Source organism: Hydra viridissima, unplaced genomic scaffold (assembly GCF_058129835.1).
Source record: "Hydra viridissima isolate aposymbiotic clone 2 unplaced genomic scaffold, HvirCarnegie_v1 scaffold_1, whole genome shotgun sequence".
In the NCBI taxonomy this organism is placed as follows: Eukaryota; Metazoa; Cnidaria; class Hydrozoa; order Anthoathecata; family Hydridae; genus Hydra; species Hydra viridissima.
Window position 1 is genome coordinate 217,683 of NW_028324300.1, and position 22,809 is coordinate 240,491.

Genomic DNA, 22,809 nt, shown 5'->3' on the forward strand with positions numbered 1-22,809 from the left:
ATAACACGAATAAAAACACCACAATATTTTACAATCAAATTTGTAATATGTATTACTGTTTTCCTGTAAGAAAATGACAATAGTAACGAGATATATAAGAAATAAAATCTGAAAATAGTAAACTGTTTTTATGTCTTTGTCGCTGAGCGTGTTCCTGTAGATGTGGTTGATGGATGATTTTGTTAAGTATATATGCGTGGTAGTGTATACCATAATGAATATACTCGAACACGACATAATCGGTACGGCTACCAGATAGGAAATGTTCCAGTATGGGTTCTGTAAGAGTTCTTGTTGTACGTTCTGGAACATCTTAAAAAGATTAATGTAAACTTCGGGATATTTCTTCTGTTCCTCCGAAAATCCATTGAACAGGACTCGATTGCTAGCGATGGCTTCTTTTTTATGAAAAAATTTTTAGATTCATTGAGTTCAATAGTGATGGGCGTACTGAAATATAACATTAGTTAGTGAATATCCATTTAATAGTTACATGCTATGTGAAAGTAAGTCATTTTAAACTGGAATATAACTATAATTCTTGAGTAATTGCTATTACATAAATAGTACATCAAACAAAAAAATAGTGCTGCATAAAAACAGTGCTGCATCTTCATCAAAACATTTAAACTGTCATTGAGTCGGGTAGCCCTTTTTCCCTGTTACTTCAGGACATCTTGATGGCATACTGTTAACAAGCCTTCGACATCGTTCGGCAGTAGTAGCATTTGAACTTCCCTATAAAACTTATTAAAACAAGAAGTTTGGTTTTCTCAAAAAGTGTTTCGTTTTAACAACCTAGAAGGAAAAAAATCATTTTTTCAACTTATTTCAAAGTTTTTATTTGTTTTACATTTTGATAACAGATAGCCAATAGTAATTAAAAACCAAACGAGAGTTTTTTTGTAATGCGATGCAGCTACTAACGCGTTCGCCTGAATAAGTGCAACTTTTTAAACTCTTAGAACAGTGGTTCCCAACCGGTGGTCATTGGACCCCTGGGGGTCCATATGAACTTTTGAAACGGACCACAAGGTAAACGTAAATTCAAAATTAATTTGAGTTATTGAATTTTAGTTTTGGTATTTTTCTCTGTCTTAAAGAAACAAATAAATCTTAAATTCAAAATGTAATTCATGCTAGACAACATGTTGCACAAAATCTGTGTAAGCCAATTCGACGTTAACCGTCAATGACTTGCGGACCACTATGAAACAATAAATACTTTATATTATTCTTACATCCGTTAATTTTAAATGCTATATAAAATTATCTTATCTTATGGTAAAAATATTTTTTCCTAACTAATTGGTTTGAAAGAAAGTAATTTGTATTATTTTCTTTAAACAGTCGAGAATATACTACTCTCAAATGAATTATACAAATCTCGAGTTAATATATTACATTATTTTATATTATTTTTAAAATTCTTTAGATGTCTAAAAGTAAAAAAAGGTCATATTCAGATGAATATATGAAATATGGTTTTACCTACATGCTAAAAGAAACCATTTGCTACCCACAGTGTGTTATTTGTTATAAAGTACTAGGAAATGACTCTATGAAACCCTCAAAGCTTGCTATTCATTTGAATAAGTGCCATCCTGATCTTCGAACAAAAGATTCTGATTTTTTCAAAAGAAAATTTGAATCACTGAAGAGATGTAAGTTGGATAAAACTGGGATTATTCACCAAACTCAACAGAATATAGTAGAAGCATCTTATAAGGTTTCATATATAATAGCACAGAAGAAAAAAGCTCACACATTGGCTGAAGAAGTTATACTTCCATGTACAAAAGAAATCGTTAGATTATTATTTGGAGAAGAAGCTGTAAAGAAGATAGATAATATCCCTTTATCAAATACTACAGTCAAACGAAGGTTAACTGACATTTCATCAAATATTAAAGAAAATGTTATTAATGAAATTAAAGAATCACCATATTTTTCTATTCAGTTGGATGAGTCCACAGATGTAAGTTCAATGGCACAATTAATTGTATTTTGTAGGTATATTCACAATAATAAATTCAAAGAAGAATTTTTGTTCTCTTCTTTCCTTGAAACAACAACAAAAGCAGCTGATATTATGGAAATTATGAAACAATTTTTCAATGACAATCAATTACAATGGAAATATTTGTTAGGAATTACTACTGATGGAGCTCCTGCCATGATGGGTTGTAAGTCTGGATTGCAGACTAGGGTAAAAGAGATTGCTCCAAATGTAGTTGGTGTACACTGTTTTATTCATAGACAGGCTTTGGCAACCAAAACATTGCCAGGTAGTTTGAAAACTGTCTTTAATCAATTGGTCAAATTAGTGAATCACATAAAATCTTCTGCTCTTAACACTCGACTTTTTACAAAATTTTGCTCTGACCTAGATGCTGAACACAATAAGTTATTGTTTTATACTTCAGTGCGATGGCTTTCTGCTGGAAATTTTTTGGAAAGATTTTTCAAGCTTAGAAACGAAGTGAAAGAATTTTTATGTCAAATGAAAAGTGGACTGGTAGAATATTTTGAATTTGACAATTTTGAAATAACAATTGCTTATCTTGTGGACATTGTGGGTCATTTTAACAAGTTAAATTTGCAACTTCAAGGCAAAAATGCTAATGTCATTACACACTCGGATAAACTGAAGGCATTTATTGAAAAGCTCAAACTGTATAAGACTAGAATTAATAATGGAAATTTGATAATGTTTCAAAATTTAAATAGCGTAATTGGAAATAACATGCTTCCCGAAGTTATAAAGATAGAAATACTTTGTCACCTAGATAATTTGGTTAATGAATTTGGTAACTATTTTCCAGATGTGAACCTTTTGAGCAGTGAAGTAATTATATCACCATTTTCTTGTGATGTGAAAAATGTGAATGAGGAAGCACAAGAAGAATTTATAGAGTTAAAGAATGATACTACTGCTAAGGATCACTTCAAAATAACACCATTAAATAACTTCTGGTTGAAAATGAGGAATTTATATCCATTGTGTTCAACAATTGCACTTAAAGCCCTTATTCCTTTTTCAACATCATATTTGTGCGAAGCAGGGTTTTCAGCCATGTTATCTATAAAAACCAAAAAAAGAAATAGACTTGAAATTGATGCAGATATTAGATGTGCTCTATCAAAAACTAAACCAGATTTTCAGATATTAATTGCTGGTAAGCAGTGCCAGAATTCACATTGACCAGTTTTTGTATCATATATTAACTAAGATAAAATATTTTTGGGTCATAGATAGTCTATTCTATTAAAAAATACCTTGAATAAAATGTTGTCCTGATGAATAAAAATTACATTATTAAAATGTTCGCCTTGTAATAATTTTTAAAAGCAAAGGGGTCCATGGAGATTTTATGATATATAATTTGGGGAATGGGTTAAAAAAGGTTGGGAACCACTGTCTTAGAACAGCTGTGACAACAGTAATTTAACACATTAAGTTGTTGCACACGATTTGCGTCTGAAAATTCATTTTAAACTTTATTTCGAAATAAGGATTTTTATAATTAAATATTATCGTTTTCAGTTTTTAATGAAAATCTCTTACTGGGTTGTAGGATTCTTTTAAAAAGTGAGTAATTTTTTGTCAAATAATAAAGTTACTCTACAATTTCAGTGTAACTTATATCATGTAATATTACCGAATATAATTCATGTAATATCATCCAATACCACCAAGTATCATAGCCTAATTATATGCAAATTAAAACTCGTAACTTTGAGTTATTAAATTAAAAAAAAAATCATTTGAATATTTTTGAGTTAATTATATTTATTCTATTTTACAGACTTCCCGTTTGGCTCTTTTTGATGTAAGGGTACAAACCCCGAAAATTTCGAAGTTTGATGCATTGATGAAATATGTTTTTGAAGAAGTAGGAGATGTTAGAAAGTCTGAAGCTGCTTTAAAGTGTATAAAAAATGAAATTAGAAGTTTTTATCAAACATTTAAGATGAAGTGGACAATAATAAAAAGATATCGGCAGCGCTTCCTGGACGCTAATTCTTCTTGGATAAATAAAAATATTGTGTTTTCTGATTCTATATTTTAAAATATACCACTTATTTCCCAGCGGAATGCCGTAACAATCGAATCTGGCCAACCAATAAAATCTTTTAGCTCTTTTGGTCCTAAAGCTCAAAAGTACAAATTTCAACATGCCCTGAAGTAAAGTAGCCAAGAGCTAAGTATACACAGAAATGAAGCTAAGGAAAGAAGGAGAAAGAGATTCAGCTTCTATTGTGAAAGGACTTTCGGTTTCATCTCCGAATCAAGGTACAATTTTAAAAGAAACACTGGAGTTATTGCTAAAACATCCAGTATTATTGTTGGCGGAACAAGTGTGCGCACTCTTTCGATTTTGTCAAACTCAAGAAGTGAGAGAGAAATTATTTCTACATAAAGATAATTCATAGGGCTTCGTCATTAAATAGGGATGCGTCGGGTAATACAAACTACGATACTTTGTATGATAGACGGAATAATAAAATATTTAAAATTTTGTTCTTTTTTCTACAGAGCAATCTTTTTTTTGTCCCATCTTCAGTTACGTGAAGATAACTAAGTACTCACTTAAATACTTTATAGAAAAACAACAATATTGAAAATTGCTATTTTTTTGAGCGCGCCTATAATATGGAGTATGACATTAAAAGCTTTTACAGCGATATTGTTGTATTTTCGTCCATGTAGTAATAAATAAAAACTTCAAACATGTTTGTTATTATGAAAAGCGAAACTGAAATTAAATACGAAACACGCTCTTAAATGCAAATAAAAAAAACTGTTATGGGGTGTGCTATTTCTATGATCGACGCTATATGTGTATGTATGAATTTACTGTTTTCAGATTTTATTTCTGGTGTAAATTGCTAGTATCCAATATCAATGCAGTTTAATGTCGTTTTCTTATTGGAAAACGGTGCTCCTTACTAATTTGATAGCAATATATTGTAGTGTTTTTTATTCGTGTTATATTCTTTTTAATATGAGACATTAGTTTATCTTAAAAAAAAGATTACAAAATATTTAACTCAAATCATTACAAAACATTTATTATAAAAATCATTAAAATACATTTTTTCATTTGTGAAGGAGATTTTTTTCATGTGTAGTTATTCAAACGTATTTGTAGCAAAAACAAAAACGACGTAGAGATAAATTTATTTTCCACCGCTTAACAGAAGGGTTACCAAAATTTGCAAAGAATATTTTAAAATTAAAAGTATAGTTTTAAAAGTGTATCATGGCTAGAAACCAGAGCAATAGTTTTGAAAAAGAACAACATGATCTTCTCAACGCACATGTCGAAAACGTGATTAAGAAGCACTCCAGAGTTGATACTTGGGACGACTTTCAGCCAGACAAAGTATCTAAAGCGATGCTCCTTGATGGAGTTCAAAGTAGTACCTCTTATCTTATTGATGAACAATCTAATCGATTTTTAGATTTTCTTTCAATTGCAACAGGCTTTTCCTCACTTAAATATGCAGAAAAGCTTCTTAAAGTCCCAGAATTAGTTGAAAACATAAGGCTGTTACTTCAAAATATGAAAGTAGAAGTTAAAGAGTATGCTGAGATGGCATCTGAAATTGAAAATCTTATTAAATGTTTTGCAGAAATGGTTGAATGTGCACAGCATAATATAAACATGATCCTTCCTAAACTTAACAGAGCTGTTAAGCAGATAGCTATTCTCGATGATGTGATAAGCCCCCAACAAAATCAGAAAAAATTGAACGACTCAGACAAAAATGATATTCAGCTTGCTTTAAGTTACATGTCACGTGGTATGGATGAACTAATCAAATTAGCAAATTCTGCGAGAAATCAAAGTTTAAGTATAAAAGATAATATCTCATTAACAAACAACTCAGTCGAATCAAAAAAAATCACTGTATCAAATCGAATAGATATTGTTAACTTGTGCTTAAATTCTTCTATACCAGTGAGTGGAATTGCGTTTAGTGGTACTGCTTTAGGACTTGTTGCCTCTGCAGGATATGGTGGTGTAGGTGCCTTGACTATTGCAGGGGTGGCTTTTCCACCTGTTACTGCAATAGTCTGTGCGGCACTTATAGGTGGAGCTTGTGCTTTGACGGCTGTTTATTTAGTAAAAAAATTTTGGGCAAGAAGGCAGATGAAAGCTCTTGATTATTTGAACAAAATATTTGAGAGTCTAATTCAACTAAATGAAGCGAACACAACGTTTCTGCGCCATATTTCAGATGCAAAAGAAAAAGCAAATGTAGTTAAAGAACATATGCAAGACATTCAACTTTGTTTAGAAAGCGAAAGACAGCGGAAATTTAATCAAGACGCATGCGCTAAAGCTACTGAATCTACAAAGGCTATGATTGATAGTCTTGAGAAAATATCTCGCTTGGACATATCTCAACTGACAATGACAACTTGTATGGCATTAAAATCTAAAAAGTAAAGGAAAAAATAACAATACAGACAATTTACTGAGTAATTCAGAATAGGTCAAGTTTTACAGTAGCGTCCAAAAGTAATTGGACAAACACCTTTTTTGCTATGTTTTCTCATTAAGTTAACATTTTAAAATGAAATTTTGCGTAAGCGTGTCAAATTTACTACAATTATGAAAAACAAAATAAAAATTCGCTTTTGGGAGTAATTACTCAAAATTTTACTAAAGAATGGAAATGATTGGCTCAAAAGTAATTGGACAAACTAAATTCTAACAATGTTGATATAACTTTTTAAACTTCTTTTTCTGAAGGCAGGTTTTTATAAAAACATTCAATGATTAATAATTTGCAATGGGACATAATAAATATTTAAGCGAGGCAGTGAAAAGGAAGATTGTACAAGCATCTAATAACGGCAAGACTGTGCGACAAATTTTACTAGATTTGAACATTCTGAGATCAACAGCTGATTATATATTAAAAGTTTTTCAACAACGAAGTCACTTCCAAGTTTCAACAAAGTCAGGACGCCCGAAATCAACAACTTTTCGCTAACATAATGTTGTAGTAAGATTGTCAAAGGCAGATCCGCGCAAGAGTGCTAAAGAAGTTCATAGAGAATTTACACAGCCACATGAAATTTCTTGCTCTTATGCAACATTAAAGCGTCGCTTAATACAAAACAACCTTTTTGGCCGTCGTCCTGTTAAAAAACCTTTTGTTTCTGCAAAAAATCGTAGAACACGGTTAAAACTCGCTAAAGAACATCTTAATTGGACAGCAAACCAATGGTCGAAAATAGTATGGAGTGATGAGTCAAACTTTAACATGTTTGGTTCTGATGGTATTAAATATGTTCGAAGTCCAATAGGCCTTCGAAATGATGCTAAGTACCAAGTTCCTACAGTAAAGCATGGTGTGGTTCAGTAATGGTTTGGTCATGTGTTAGCCGTGATGGAGTAGGTCCAATCTATCGAGTTCAAGGCATTATGGACCAAAACATGTATAAAGGAATAATCAAAGATATAATGCTGCCACATGCAAAAGACAAAATGTTGTGTGGTTGGATTTTCCAATACGACAACGATCCAAAACACACCTCCAAGCTAGTCACGGAGTTTTTAGCTCAAAAGAAAGTTCGTATCTTGGAATGGTCGTCACAATCTCCCGACCTGAACCCAATCGAACATCTTTGGGAACATATTGAGAGAAAAGATAGTGTTCGGAAACCATCTAATCAGCATGATTTGTTTAAGTTGATTAAGCGCACATGGGAGGAAATACCAATTGATGTTTTAATTAATTTGGTTGATTCAATGCCACCTAGATGTAATGCTGTCGTTGCGGCAAAAGGTTTTCCAACGAAGTACTAGGATTATGCACAGATTGTATACATTATGTAACAGAATATAACACTATGTAACATTATATATATTATTTAACAGAAATCTTCATAAAAAATGCTGAAAATTTATCCATTGTTGAGAAACTTTTTTTTTTAAACGACATATTTAGTTTGTCCAATTACTTTTGAGCCAATCATTTCCATTCTTTTATTAAAAATTTGAGTAATTACTCCCAAATTAGGATTTTTGTTTTCTTTTTCATAATTGTAGTATAGTTTGACATACTTATGCAAAACTTCATTTAAAAATGTTAACTCGATGAAAAAGTATAACCAAAAAGGAGTTTGTCCAATTACTCTTGGAGGCTACTGTATTTATGCTTCAAACTTTATTTATCCTTCAAGCAGTTATTTTTAGGTGAAGCGGGGTAATTAGCCGCACTATTTATATGCGTTCAGTTCTTTGCCTTAAGCGAGACAAATTATATAAAGCTTACAGTGCTCTTTTTGATAAATGATAGACAACACATTTTTTTTTTAGAACAAAATATTTACTTTAAAAAACATGGAGTCCAATTACTTTACAAAAACTTTAAAAAGTTGCATCAAGAAATTATAAAAAACATTACATTAGAGGGCAATAAGCTGCAATAGATTACATTTGTTTGTGCTCACCTTTGATTCAAGTTAATATTACCTTACTGCCCCTCAAAGCAAAAAGCAGTTTTTTTAAAATTAGTTGATGAAATGAATTACAAAATTTAAGAAAGTTCATATGAATTTAGATGAGTAACTTCCTTAAATGAAGAAATCAAGAAAATAGCTTTTGAAATTTATAAAAATTATGATGCTAGTTATATGTCTCCTGGCTAAAAGGTAGAGTTGCTTTGAGAAATGATAAAAAAAAAGGTGGTATCAAATAATAAACCACGTGCACATAAATGAATAATACAGGCATAAATGAAACCAATGCTCTTTCTTTTTTTAGTAGAAAATATCAAGATGATGAGTACCAAGTTGGCATCTTTATGCTTGTTACATTTTCTCAGTCAAAAAATCCCTGCTAGTTAATGCGCGTTCTTTCATCATTTAGTTGTAATTTTCGCACTGGAAATGTTTTTTGATTACAGTTATACTAGTTTATGTAAAAAAAAAATTCACACACTCTTGCCTTCTAAATGACCCAGAATATTGATTTAGTGAGTGGTCAGCATTATGAGTGTGATTTCAAAAAATATATATCCGTTGTGTGATAGTGCTTTGGAAAATATTGCTGAGTGGATGTAGTGGCAAAATTTTGATAGAAAAATGAAGAATCATCGATTCTCATTGATGTCTCGTAAATTAAAAATACAAAATACTGCCATGTAGTTGTTAGTGATTGTACTACTCATGTTAAGGAAACATCATAAGTAAATCTTATTAAACTGATCAAAAGCCTGCGAAAAGATGTTTTGTAGTATAGAGCAGGGTTGTGAAGTCAGTAAATGAGTGATTTAAGATTTCATTTGGTGCAAGTTTTCATTGAAAGCTCCTAATGAAAGCTTGTATTAGGTTGTAAAGAAAGTTCGTTTGGTTTTATTAGACAATTTTATTTAAATAAAAAAACATTAATTATAACAATTAATTAATCATTTATGTACTCTCCGTTATTATTTATTTACTCTCCGTTATTATTTACGACCTCCTCCCAACGTTCGGCTAGTTTGTTGATGCAGTCCCGCCAAAAATCGCCAGGTCTGGTGTCAAACAAGTTGTTGAGCCAGTTTTTGAGGCCTTCTTCATCATCGAAGGTAGTCCTCTTATATGGTTTGACATGGAGCGGAAAATGTGGGAATTGCTTAGAGCAAGATCCGGAGAGTGCGGGTGCTGTTGAACTTCCCATTAGAGCTTTTGAAGGGCGACTTTGACGACTTGTGCAACATCCGGCCTAACATTGTCGTGAAGGAGAATGATTTGACCTAATCAATCGGGTCTTTTCTGTTGAATAGTCTCATTCACGAAATGCAATAGGGAAATGTAGAGGTCCTTGTTGACCGTGGCGTTCCTTTTGAGCATTTCCCAGTGCAGCACACCTTTACAGTCCCAAAAAACGCAGATCATAGCCTTTTTTGGGTGAAGGTCTTCCTTTATTCTTGGCTTCGGCATATATCCTGAAGCAATTCACTCTTTTCTTTGCTTCATATTCACGTATAGACACCATTTTTCATCTCCCGTAACGATTTGGTATAAAAATCATTGCCCCCGTGCTGCTTGACGGCGTGTGAGATGTTGAGCAGCGATTTGAAGGCGATTTTCTTTGTTGTTTTCATCAAGCTGGTGAGGCACCCAAGCTCTGAGTTTTTGATAAAAACCTATTGATTGAAGATGGTTGGAGGTGGTCATGACACTACATTTCATTTTTTCGGCCCATTCACGGATTGTTTAGCGACCATCTTCCTTCAACAGGGAATTTAGATGCTCCTCATCGAATTCTGATGGTCGTCCGCTTCGAGGTTTTCAATGTCAAAGCTTGCTCCCCTATGACACCTTCTCCATACACTTTGCATATGTCCCGAGCTGCTTTGGCTGCTTTTTGACCTCGATGAAAAGCGAAGAAAAGCAGATGTTGAAAAGGTTGATTTCTGTTTCCTGGATATTCCATTTTAAAGCCTGGAAAAAAAAGAAAAAATTAAGCCTTTCAAAAAACAAATAACACAGGTATGTAGAGAAGATTAAGTACTATTTAAAGAATATAAACACTTTACCGTAGAACAACAAAAACCGTTATGAAACAAATATATATTTAAAAACCGAACTAACTTTCTTTACAGCCTAATACATGAAATCTTGACATTGAAATCTTCATTTGTCAGTGTACATTTTTTCATTACAAGCTTTAATGAAAGCTTGAATACAAGCTTTCATTAAAAGTTAATATTAAAATGTAATAATAAAATTTCATTAAAATTAAATATTAAGACGTTCAGAGTGATTTAAGATTTCATATATACATGAAATCTTAAATCAATCTGAACGTCTTAATATTTAATTTTAAATAGCTTATAAACATAAAACAAGGTGAATCAACTTTGTAAATGATAATGGAGTCAAAATCTAAGTGTTAAAATAGTAAATTAGGTCAAAATGAATTAAAAGCACAGTTTAAAATTCCGAAGAAACCCTCTGCTAGGATTGAAATATTCACATTTTTGATTCAAAAAAACGTAAAATTTGAAGTAAAACTTTTTTTATGCAAGAAAGAATATTTAGTTTGAAAATTTTTCTTTGATCAGTACAAGTTGTTGAAATGATAGCATGTAAGTTTTCACATTTTTAAAGAAACACTAAAGTTTTTTAAAGAAACATTGTCCAAAATGAAATCTAAGATATCTCGTTTAATTTAAATACATTTTCATGAATTTCCAATATTATTTTTTTCCAGGAAAGGGCGAAATATTTTATGGGTTGCAGCAAAAAATAGAAACCGTCTTTATATCAAAACTTCAAAATCTAACTAAGTGATTTTTTTCTAAAAAAATAAATGTTAAAGAAAATTTTTCTTTTGTGTTCTACAAATGCTGGCTGTTAATATCCAACAAGTACAATTCCAATATCTTTTTATACTTTGGGTGGTTGTAAGGCCTTTTGAACCTATCTTAGTGAAACCTGAAGCAATAATGTAAAGGGTATGTAGTTTGCTCACTGAGTTGACGTAATGGCTGTTTTTTGGAAACATCAAATTCATGAACATGATGAAACAAGATGATGTGAAGTTTTGATGTGAAAGTGAGGTTAGCAATTCTTCTCCTTTTGACCACAAACTATTCAGGGTTTTGAATAGGAAACTCACTACACCAACAAGAAGATGGAGCTCCATTTGAGAAATCAAATCCAAAGCTTTTACTATTCGTAAAAGAAGAGGCTTACTAGTAATATCTTTAAATAACTTTGGCTTTTAACAATTTTCTTTGTGCATTTTTTAATGCAGCAAAGCGCTTTTGCAGATCTCCAATTGTGAGAAAAATACCTTTCTCTAAACTGATTTCGCATCATATGCAAGGATGAGTGCAAGCAGGAGACTGCTGACTACACAGGATCTAACCAAGTTCATGTTACAGGAGACATGGAATCCGACATTGCAATTTAATCAGATTTCTATTTCAATAGCCTCAATTTTCTTGGAATGCGCAACCAGTCGGTGCTTATACATTTGCTGATCACTTTAAACATTAATAGTCGCTTATGCAAAGTGATTAAGACATTGTAATCCAAATTGATTGAACATTCACGGAATTTAGTCTTATATAATAATTTTGACATTCAAAACTTGATTTATAGCAGTAAAAGTCTTTTAAGTTGCGAAGTTGGACTGTCCTGTGTTGGGCTGAATATTGGATTAGTCTTGAGCAGTTAACTTTTGTTTTTTATGAAAAGCTTCTTCGAACAAACAGATCTGTTTTATGTGAATATTGAAATAGTTAACCGGCAGTTTTAACAACTTATACCTTTTAAGTCAAGATTTATGATGAAAATATTGAGAGCCAAGTTTTTTTGAAATCAAAAATCATCTCTCAAATTTTCACACCTGTCTGCATATTTGTAAACATTTTTATACTCTTGCGCCTGCTCCCTCATCTTACACTTTCTTTCCATTTCTGTATACATTAGCTTTCTGGCCTGTTAAAATCAAATGCTATAAACTGCTTTTGAAGTGAACAAGAAAATAAAATGGACCAGTATTAAAGAAGCATTTTCCCAGCCTGCTTTTTTTCTCCGACTCAACAAGGACACAAAATTAATTGGCAGCTTTTTCAGATTTTAATACCATCTGCAAAAGTACCCGCATTGCTCACAACTAAAACGTCAACGTAAACATCGGAGTTCGCAAAACTTCTGTTTTAATATCGACTGATAAGAGAATCCGTAAAAAAACAAAGAAATAATAACACGTAGTTACACTCGTGAGAACAATTATTTTGTATGCCTTAATTATACACTGAGATAAAGGTGATCGATGTGACAGTTGTAACCATATTAAATGTATCAGAATAACAAAAGATGATAATACTGATGTCACTGAAAACATATGTATTTTAAATAAGCTGCACATTGCTGCACTCATTTTAATAATTTTTACAAAACTTTAATTTAACTTTTTATTACGCTACATTGGCGCTCCATATTTTTTTAAATAAAGATTTTCCTCTCAAAGAAAATCTTTTTTTCCGTCATTTACCAAAATTAACGCTTTAAACTTTATTTAGCTTATCTAGCTGATGAACTGAATGTGTGTAAAAAGTTGGACTTATTACTCAGCTTTATCATAGATTTTAAATGTGTTTGAATTATCTACAAAGCTTAAGATGATTTATTCTAAGTTATTTAAGAAACTGATTTTGTTGTTTTTGTTTCCTTTAATTTTCAGAATTTACCGCTAAACAAATTTTCGATGTCAACTGAGATAAATCCAAGCTGGAAATTTTCTGAAGACTATAAATCATAGCCTCTGTAGATTTAGCAGCTTGGGCACATGCGTTTTGATGCAATTTACGGTTTCTTTCGCTTTCAAAACAATGTTGAACGTCTCGGATATGTTCTTTAGCTACATTTGCGTTTTCTTTTGCATCTTTTATGTACCCAAGAAACAAACTGTTTAACTCATTTAGTTGGTTTAGACTCTTAAGTATCTCATTCAAAAAACCAAGTGCTTTCATCTGCTTTCTCACCCAAAATCGTTTTACTAAACAAACAACAGTCATAACACAACCTCCACCTAAAAGGGTTGCACAGACTATTGCAGTAATAGGTGGAAAAGCTACCCCTGCAATGGTCAAGGCGCCTACACCACCATATCCTGCAGAGGCAACAAGTCCTAAAACAGTGCCTCCAAACCCAGTTGCATTCAATGGTATAAAGCAGTTTAAACATAAGTCAACAATATCTAATCGATCTTCAACGGTCTTTTTTTTTTTTTGCACTGAGTTGGTCCATGATAAAACTTCATCCTCTGTTTCTAAACTTTTATCTATTGCAGAATTTAATATTATGTCAAACCTATCTATACCACTTAACATGCGATTTAAAGCAGTTTGAATATCATTTTTGTCTTTTTCGTTCAGTTCTTCTTGGTTTTGTTGAGAGTTTATTACATCGTCTAAAATATTTATCTGCTTATTAGCAGTTTTAAGTAGAGGAAGCATCAAGTTTACGTTATGCAGTACAGTTTCAACCATTTCTGTAAAAAATTTAAAAAGACTTTTGATTTCAGACGCCATGTCACTATACTCTCGAACTTCCGCCATCATGTTTTGAAGTAATAGCTTTATACCATTAATCAACTCAGGGACTTTGTTAAGCTTTAAAGCATATGGAAGTGAAGAGAAGCATGTTGCAGTAGAAAGAAATTCTGCAAAATAACGCGATTGTTCATCCTTAAGAAAAGAGTCGCTTTTTTGAATGGCATTTTGAAGGATCGCTTCAGATACTTTGTCTGGCTGAGAGTCGTCACATCTATTGACTTGGGAGTGCTTCTTAATATCGTTTTCGGTATGTGCGCTGAGAATATCACGTTGATCTTTTCCAATAATTTTGCTCTGGTTTCTATCCATGATAGGAGTTTACTTTTACTTTTTAAAACATTTCAATGTAATTTTGGATTGTACTTCAGTTGAGCGGCGAAAATAAAAATATCTAACCTCATTTTTGTTTTTATTACAAATACTTTTAAAGAAATTCACTCTTCCCAACAGATGCTTAAAATGTATTATGATGAGCTTTTTACTAAATGTTTTGTATTGACTTTAGTTAAATATTTTATGAATTTTTTTCCGATGAACTAATACTTTGTTTAAAAAAATAAAAACAGGTAATATAAACACCACAATATTTTAAGACCAAGCTGTCTTAACATAAGTGAATGACAAAAAAACAACAATGAAATAGGATACCGGCGATTTATATAAGAATCGAAAGCTGAAAACAATAAACTGTTTTTTTATTTTTGGTGCCTAACGAATTCATGCAGATGAAATTGAAGAAGAGCCTCTGAAGTGCCGAAATGTTGTCTTAGTTTACGTTTGAGTGGCATCCGCATATTCTCAACGTTTTGAATGTGAACTACCTTTTTGAGGTGATCTGCAAAGACGGTGAAATGAGTTGTATAAATCTAACTTATTTTATGGGTTGCAACAAAAAATTGCGTGTACTGGGGGGTTCTTATACAGTTTGCTTAGTGAAAATAAAGTTTAAGTTTAATTTTTTTTGGAGTAGTAAAAATTAATCAGCTCTAATCAATTTGATAATATTTAACAGCGCCCAAAAAAAAAAAGGAATAAAGAAAAGTTAGACAAAGTTTGAAATAAAAATGTTGTTAAATCGATAACTATTATGTAAAGCACTCAATATTTACATTTTTTCATGTAGTTACTAGTATAATGACGCTGTGTGAGCTTTTCGCAATACAAAGAAACAAGTTGGTTTTTCAAATAAACGGAAATGCATTATTGTAGCGCGTCAGTCCCTGCTCAGATTTAATTCTTGTTACACCTACATTTCACGCATGGCTTCTGTACTCGCTGGGCTCGCTCGCTCGATAAAAAATGATTAGTTAATGTTAAAAACTGCTACGATTAAAAATTAGTCAAAGAAAATATTACAAAGTGGAGAGTTGTGGAAAACCTCTGTCATTTCATTATATTTTATGCTTCAGAAAAAAATATTTACAAAATAAATAATAAAATCTATCATTGAAATCATTTTTTTCGTCTAAAATGTTTTTCTTAAACAGCATGCAAGTGTGATCGCTGTCACGCAGATTCCAATCATTATCGCTAATCCTGATATAACTCTGGCAACGTCTGAGCTTGCTTTCGCATGCTCTGTTTGACCTTTTATCTCGAACGAAGTAACCTTGAATATATATATATATATATATATATATATATATATATATATATATATATATATATATATATATATATATATATATATATATATATATATACACTGTAAAATAAATTAATTTTTAACTAATAAATCTAAATAAGAATAGCGTTAATTCATGTCACTTGACAAATCACAGCTAACCGATATTGAGCGCGCCATTTAGGGCGGGTCAAACTCACGTGTAAACATGAAAGTGAAATCCAAAAATGAGATAAAGGAAATCATTTATATTTACAAAGCACAGTCTTACATATTTGTTAAATAGTGAGCTGCTTAAATTTTATTAGATGCAGTTCTAAGAAGCAGCCTTCTGATTCGCTGAAAACTTTTATTTTGCAAAATCATTTTCTTTGTTTCAAGTTCGGGTGTAGTTTCCTACAGTTATCTTTAGTATTTATCCGTCCATTTTGAGAGATAATAACAATAGGTTCGGGGTTTCTTTCTCTAAAATTTGACTCCAATTAGAGTAAATTTGCCTAATTTTATCAATCAATAGAGCTTTACATTTAAATTGAACCAACATGGTTACATGTATCAACATGCTAAATGCCTATAATTGAAAATTTCTTAAACATTACCTGATAAAAATTTCTGCTGTGGTTAACATGTGGCTGCGGTTCGCAATGCTAACTTGATAAGAGGTCGCGGTTCACTGTTCTAAATCTTGATTTTGATCAATATAGAATCAATATAAATCAATGTCTTTGTTAAAGAATTTTTCAGATTGTTCCAGAGAATCTATTGTCTGACTCAGTTAAGGGTGTTTATCAAGATGGGTGGCGTACCAGTGGCAGCTCACCAGTTAGTTAGTGGCAGCTTACCACTGTGTAGGCTTTTTAAGTTTTTGACTATATATTACAGTTTCCCTTTTTCTTTTAATCAAAGAAGATTCATTAGATCCACAACATTTGTACTTAGTTTACTTACCCAGTCTTCTCATCAGAACTTGATTCGCTCTCTTTAACGTGCTCTCATTAACCGTTATACTTAACCATATTTCTACTCATCAATTTGCATTATAACAAACTAAAATAGTTCACAGATTATGCCCCGCCCTAATGTACTATTCTATTGTCAAAGCATGTCAATTATTGGTTTTGTATGGAAAGTTCTTTTTAAATTTTGGAAAACTTTGGTAAATATTTGGTACATCATGGGTTGCAAAGTTATTTTACTTTCGCATTTTATTATAGCAAACTTTTTGCAAAAATTTTATAAACTTTTCACATACCTTGTAAGATTTTGACAAAGCAAGAAGCCCTAACGGAAAAAAGCATGCCAACGCCAACCAGGAAATTAACTTGTAAGACGGTATTTCTCTTTTGATGACAAGAGGAGCTTCATTACCAAACTGTTTTATAAAAACCAGAGAGAAATTTTTATAATTCAAGGCCAATTTTATGGTTTTTGCAGTTTAAATACAGCCTTAATCTTAGCATCAATATACACCATTTTAATTATATTTTATCCATAATCTTACTTATAACTAACACTTGAAAATATGAGAAAATTTTTAAAAACTTTAATATATTTTACAAACCTTTCTGATTTATTTACATCAAATCACGGCTTCTTTATATGGTTATACACTCTAGCGTGCAAAAGATTTCGGTCAAAGATAGTAATGCTTATAAAACATAAGGTAAGATACTAGAAAGAATGATAAATTTTATACTTAACAACTGTTTATGTAACATTTAAACAAATTGCTTATTAATTCTGATTTAATTTATAAAAAAAAAGAAAACAGTAAATTAAAGACTTTAACTCATATTTTGCTTTTATCAACGTGACCTCCTTTAGCATGTGTAACAGTCATGATAAATATGGCATTCTAGAGGCTAACTTTTGCGTCGCTTCTCAGTTTAAATTTTTCCAGGAAACTTCCAAACGTGTTCAGAGACTTTCTACATTTGTTAGCGCCTTTGTGCGAACTTTTCTATCTCTCATTTTCTCTTTTCACAATTTTTTCTTTTCATATTTTCTCGCTCACTTTCATATCTAGCATAATTTCTCAATAGGGTTGAGATCAGCTGAATGTGGAGGCCATATCTTGATTTTGGGTGTTTACTTTTTAAACAATTCAAACAAAACTTAGACGTGTGTTTTGGGTCATTTTCTAGTTGGAAAGTAAACCGTTGACCGATATTTCTAATACCGGGCGGCACTGCGTGATAAAATAAAATACTGTAACATGAGTTTTTGTCCATAGTTAAAATATTTTTTAAAAATCTCTAAACTTTCCTTCTCCAAAGCCACCCCAAATTGTCACATGACCTCCAACATGTTTTACTATATAACTTTAACAGTTGTTATTCACAGATTCCCTGACCTTCCTTCGAATACATTGACGTGTTTTAGAACCAAATAACTCAAACTTTGACTCACCTGTCCTAATAGCTCTGGTCCATTGCTATAACATCCACGATTGATGCACTTTGGTCCACTGAAGACAATTTATTTTGTTTATGGGTTGCAACAAAGGTAAGTTAATTGGCCATTTGGACTGGCAATCGCCTATATACACAATCGCTTCTTAACCGTATCAAATAAGTAATCAAAGTTTGTCTTGTTTGATTTAAATTTTCTTTTATCATTGCTGCTGTGTTTATCTTCACTTTCTGAGGTACATTTCGGCCTTCCGCAACGTTTCCTTATTAGGTTTATTCTCGTATTTTTAAAGAAAGTCAACGGGTGGTACATGTCACAACTGATTTCAGAATTTTTCAATCTTCTGGCACTTTCATTAGCCTTACTGTCTTTAGATAAATTTGGAATTTTACCACGTGATTCATCTGAAAATTGACGTCTTTTTTTTCATGTTTCATATAAAATATGTAGTAAAACTGTGGTTCAGAAAGTATTATTTGAATTAAATATAAAATTCAGTAAGTTAAAAAAATAATACAAAAAAATATGCCATAAAATACGCCTATAAAATCATCAATATTAATGAACAAATGTGCAAAACTACCTATCAAAATTTATAAACAGTTAAAAAACTGAAAGATTCAGGGCATCACAAATATTTCAATTTGTAGTCAATACAACATTATTTTTGCTTTCAAAAAAAATATGTGAAAACAAAGGAATAGAACGAACGATGAAACTACAAAAACTAATAAAACTTGTTTAGACACGCACACTTAATTTTAAAGTATAATTAGATTAAATATTTGGATGCTGAACATGAAATCAATAGTATCGAATTGACCTAAAAACTTTTGCACGCAGGTGTATTTATCTACAAACATGAGCACGCAAGTGTACTTATCTACATGAGGGCCCCTCAGAAAAAATTATCTACAAACATCAGGGGACCTAAGAAAAAATTGTAGAATAGGGAAAAGTAGAAACTACGTCAGAGACTTAGGAGTTTGCTCATGAAAATTCTCTGGAATACGAGGTAGGAGCAGTTATCCCACCTCGCCTAACAGACGACTGCCTATATCAACAATTGATGTAAGGCATACCTTGTAAGTGCGTCTACTCTACGTTTGCTATATTATTTACATCTCCATAGGTTCTAAAAGATCATAGTCACCCTTACCTGGATTATGTGTGGTTTAAGATTATTAGAGTACTGAATCATAGAACTCGATCCAATTGACTTTGAGTTTTTGTAAAACCGGTCTTCAATTAAAAATTTGCTGAACTGTTGTGGGCTGGAAGCACAGAGCTTGGTAGGCATATAGCTTAGTGAAGCACTTGTTACCTGTTTCACGTTCAGGCCTTTTGTTAACATTTGTTGTGTATATATATTAGGTTGTGCTGATTGTCCGAATTTTTCAAGTCGTAAATAATTCATTGATGGAGTTCGAGGATTGCCGGAATATGGCTCTATTTTTTGTATACATGAAAGTGAGGCAATAGAAGACGGAGCGCTACTTGAGTATTTTCCTAAGAAATTATTTGCGGCATGTTTTGTTTGACAGTTTTGTTCAAAAGAGCTATAGAGTTCAGCCTGCGTAGGTCGCCGTGTATCAGTGTCGCTAGATGTTGATTCAAATGAGGATTGGGCTCCTAAAGAAGATTGAGTTTAAAGACATTTGTTAAATTATTTGGTAAAGTCCGAAGTCTTTAAATAATTCTTGTTAAGTAAAGCGTAATGCATCAAATGAAAATCCTTTTAGTACAAAATTTTTGGGAGATTATAAACATAAGAGTTAGGGAAACGTTAAAGTGTAAAGAATTCTTACCCGTTTTCCAATTTTGCTCAGTCATTATAACTCTAAATGAAGGAAGAAATAATACCTATATCAAGAGTGATTTTTCTATATCACTCTTTAATACAACCTTATTTTTCAAAATAACCAGTAGATATCATTTAATACAGAAAAAAACGGATTCAATTTGTCAAGCTTTGTTTTTGCGAGTAATGAGTACGGATATAGCAAACAAACATTTTTAGCACAAATTTCTCTTGTAATAAGAATTTTCTGAACTTTTATCAAAGGATTACTTCTCTTTGTTTAACATGGGAAAAAATGCAGTTGGAAATGCTTTTAATAAAGCGAGAATATTTATAAAGTTGTCTACGCAGATTTAAAGTTTGGATTTATTATTAAATAACATGACTTATCTTTCATCTCCTCGTTGACTTTTTATTTTTTTATCCAAATTGTTTGAATTTTTTTTCTTTAAAATAGAGATTTTAAATTCTCGCATTAAATTTAATCTTATTAGTTTATATATAAATATCTAAAATTGTAGAAGATAAAGAATTGATATCCTTGTTTGATGGCTTTTAATATTCCCTCTCCCCCCCCCCCCCTGCGCACCCCCTCTTCCTCCCCTTTCCTCAATCTCATGTAATAAAACAGTAAAAAGCGTTTGAATGATGGAAGATTCTTGTGGAATTATCAGAAAAAATATTCGCAGCTTGGCTTGAATAATCTTTTTCTTAGATAATCAAATTTAGACAGTTGTTAGCTTTCAATTTAACGTAGGATGTTAAATCGGAAGGAAAAAAAACTCTTTCAAAGTGCTTATCTATAGCTTTTTATTTTTGACAATGTTTTCAAATGGATTTTTTAAATAAAGTGTAACGGAAGTTATGATCCAATTACCTTAATGAAATAAAGTTGACTTTCTGAATAAAAAATCTTGTCAGAGGAAGTTTACATCTAAAATTTTTGAGGTTCGAGAACAATGCTAATTAGCATTAGTTTTAAACAAATAGAAGAAAAACAACAACTCGTAATTGTGAAACGGTTAGGGTTTGGGTTAAGCCTAATGGTTAATTTCTTTTAATACAACACTTGACAAATCAAAAAAAAAGATCAGGAAAGATTTTACACCAATGGTTAACCATACTTAGAGCCACATGGGTAAAGAGCTGAAAAGTGAATTTGTGTTCACTCAAAAACAAATAGCTCTAAACGAAGAAGAAGAAGAAGAAAAACAAAAAGAGCAATACTGAAGGTGCCATTTACCACCACTGCCAGCCTACATTTATTTACCACCACTGCCAGCCTACAATCATTTACCACCACTGCCAGCCTACATTCATTTACCACCACTGCCAGCCTACATTCATTTAGATTTACTGTATGTTTTAGTAACCTGTGATAAGTAACTTTATTAGACAAAATAAAATTTTAACATACTTACAGATAAAGAGAAAAACAATTATAATATTTTCCTAAACTAAACTATTTTTGAATAAAAATCAGTTATTTTTTGTATTAAAAAGCTCCAACATTTGAAATAAGTTTCAAATTCGCTTTACCACCTTTCATAAGCGACGGTAAAAAATTTAAACAAAATTTCTTTTTTAGTTGTGTTCAACGGGATATTTGATGGGTTTGATTCTTTATCAGTAATAATTAACATATTTGCTCATCCAATTTAGAGTAAACTTGCTAAATCTGGACAAAATGCATAAAATAAATAGTTAAAGTCTCTTTAGCGAGGCTTTTTTTCTCTAGCTCAGGATGTCGGACGGATAGAGAACATTTTATTAGAATAAAAAAACGGTTTCAGGTCTTTTTATGTTATTTATAGGTTGCATTTTGAATTTTTCCTTTTTTTTCAAAATGACTTACGATTTCAATATTTTTTATATTAGAATTTTTTACGAAAAAAATGTCGAGAAGTTTTTGAAAGATTCTCGTTTTGTTGCATTTAAAAAAATGTGTTTTAAAAAGCGAAGCTAACATTTCTTAGATTTTTATTTACATCAAACCACATGATTATTTAATTAGAAAAATTGAATAAAAATTTGTCCGTTTACTTACTCATCACCCGTTGATGAAAATGTACAGAATACGAGATTAAAAAATGAACTTCTCAAACTCAATATTTTCAAACAGAAAAAAACTTCTGTTAAAACTTTTTTAACATCTTTTTCGGACTCCCAAAAACACAAGGCAAATTGATTAAAATAATATTATACATCGCTGTTCTGTGTAATTCAAATATATAATTGTTTATTTTTTATAATTAAAATACATGATTAAAAATGTAATATTAAATATATGATTATTAAAAACAATTTTTTACAAAAATTTAAAACGTGACGAATGTAAAATTTTCCAGCCACGTTTTCTCTCACAATATTTATTGCGGCATCATTTATTTATGATCATTTCACATCATCTTTTATTTAAGTCGACCTATTTTTTTCATTATCATTCGCGTTGTAATCTTTGAAATTTGCTGTCAGAAATTTTGGCAACAACTTTTAGTAATTCTTGCTCAGTTTTTTTTTGGGATAGTATTTCAGGACTTAAAAACAGTGAGCGAAAGCGGCACTGACCAGTATGATTCCATCGTTAAACTTTTATAATATTTGAGTGCCCGTCCTTTTAATTAATTAGAGCAAAATTTAAACGAAAATTTAAATTACAAATCGTCAAACTGAAAAAAACTAAACTGAATTTTTCTGAAGAAATAGAAAGTCAACAAAAAGTTGTTCATTATGTACAAAAATGTATTCAGTATACAAAAAGCTGTTCATTAGTCAGTGATGGCAGAAGACGCCATCCTGTTGATAACAAGAAAGAAGACAGGATTATCAAAAAGCTCTCAGAAAAGTCTTGATGATGCTTTTCTAGTCTCTTTGCAAAGATTGCCAATTT

The 22,809-nt window shown here is 31.4% G+C and overlaps 2 protein-coding genes across 2 annotated transcripts; one reads left to right on the forward strand and one right to left on the reverse strand.

Moving 5' to 3' along the window:
• Window positions 1-192: 192 nt before the first annotated feature.
• LOC149892762 (protein ZBED8-like) lies at window positions 193-4,073 on the forward strand. The gene is made up of 4 exons (XM_090075103.1): window positions 193-270; window positions 1,436-3,179; window positions 3,621-3,676; window positions 3,810-4,073. The coding sequence occupies exons 1-4, from the start codon at window positions 193-195 to the stop codon at window positions 4,071-4,073; spliced, it is 2,142 nt and encodes a 713-aa protein (XP_089931229.1).
• Window positions 4,074-15,389: 11,316 nt separating this feature from the next.
• LOC149892763 (uncharacterized) lies at window positions 15,390-22,094 on the reverse strand. Its single transcript, XM_090065507.1, has 5 exons — window positions 21,967-22,094; window positions 19,927-19,958; window positions 19,278-19,750; window positions 16,959-17,078; window positions 15,390-15,691 (listed from the first exon to the last, which is right to left on the reverse strand). The coding sequence occupies exons 2-5, from the start codon at window positions 19,949-19,951 to the stop codon at window positions 15,548-15,550; spliced, it is 762 nt and encodes a 253-aa protein (XP_089921633.1). The 5' UTR covers window positions 19,952-19,958; window positions 21,967-22,094; the 3' UTR covers window positions 15,390-15,547.
• Window positions 22,095-22,809: the final 715 nt, after the last annotated feature.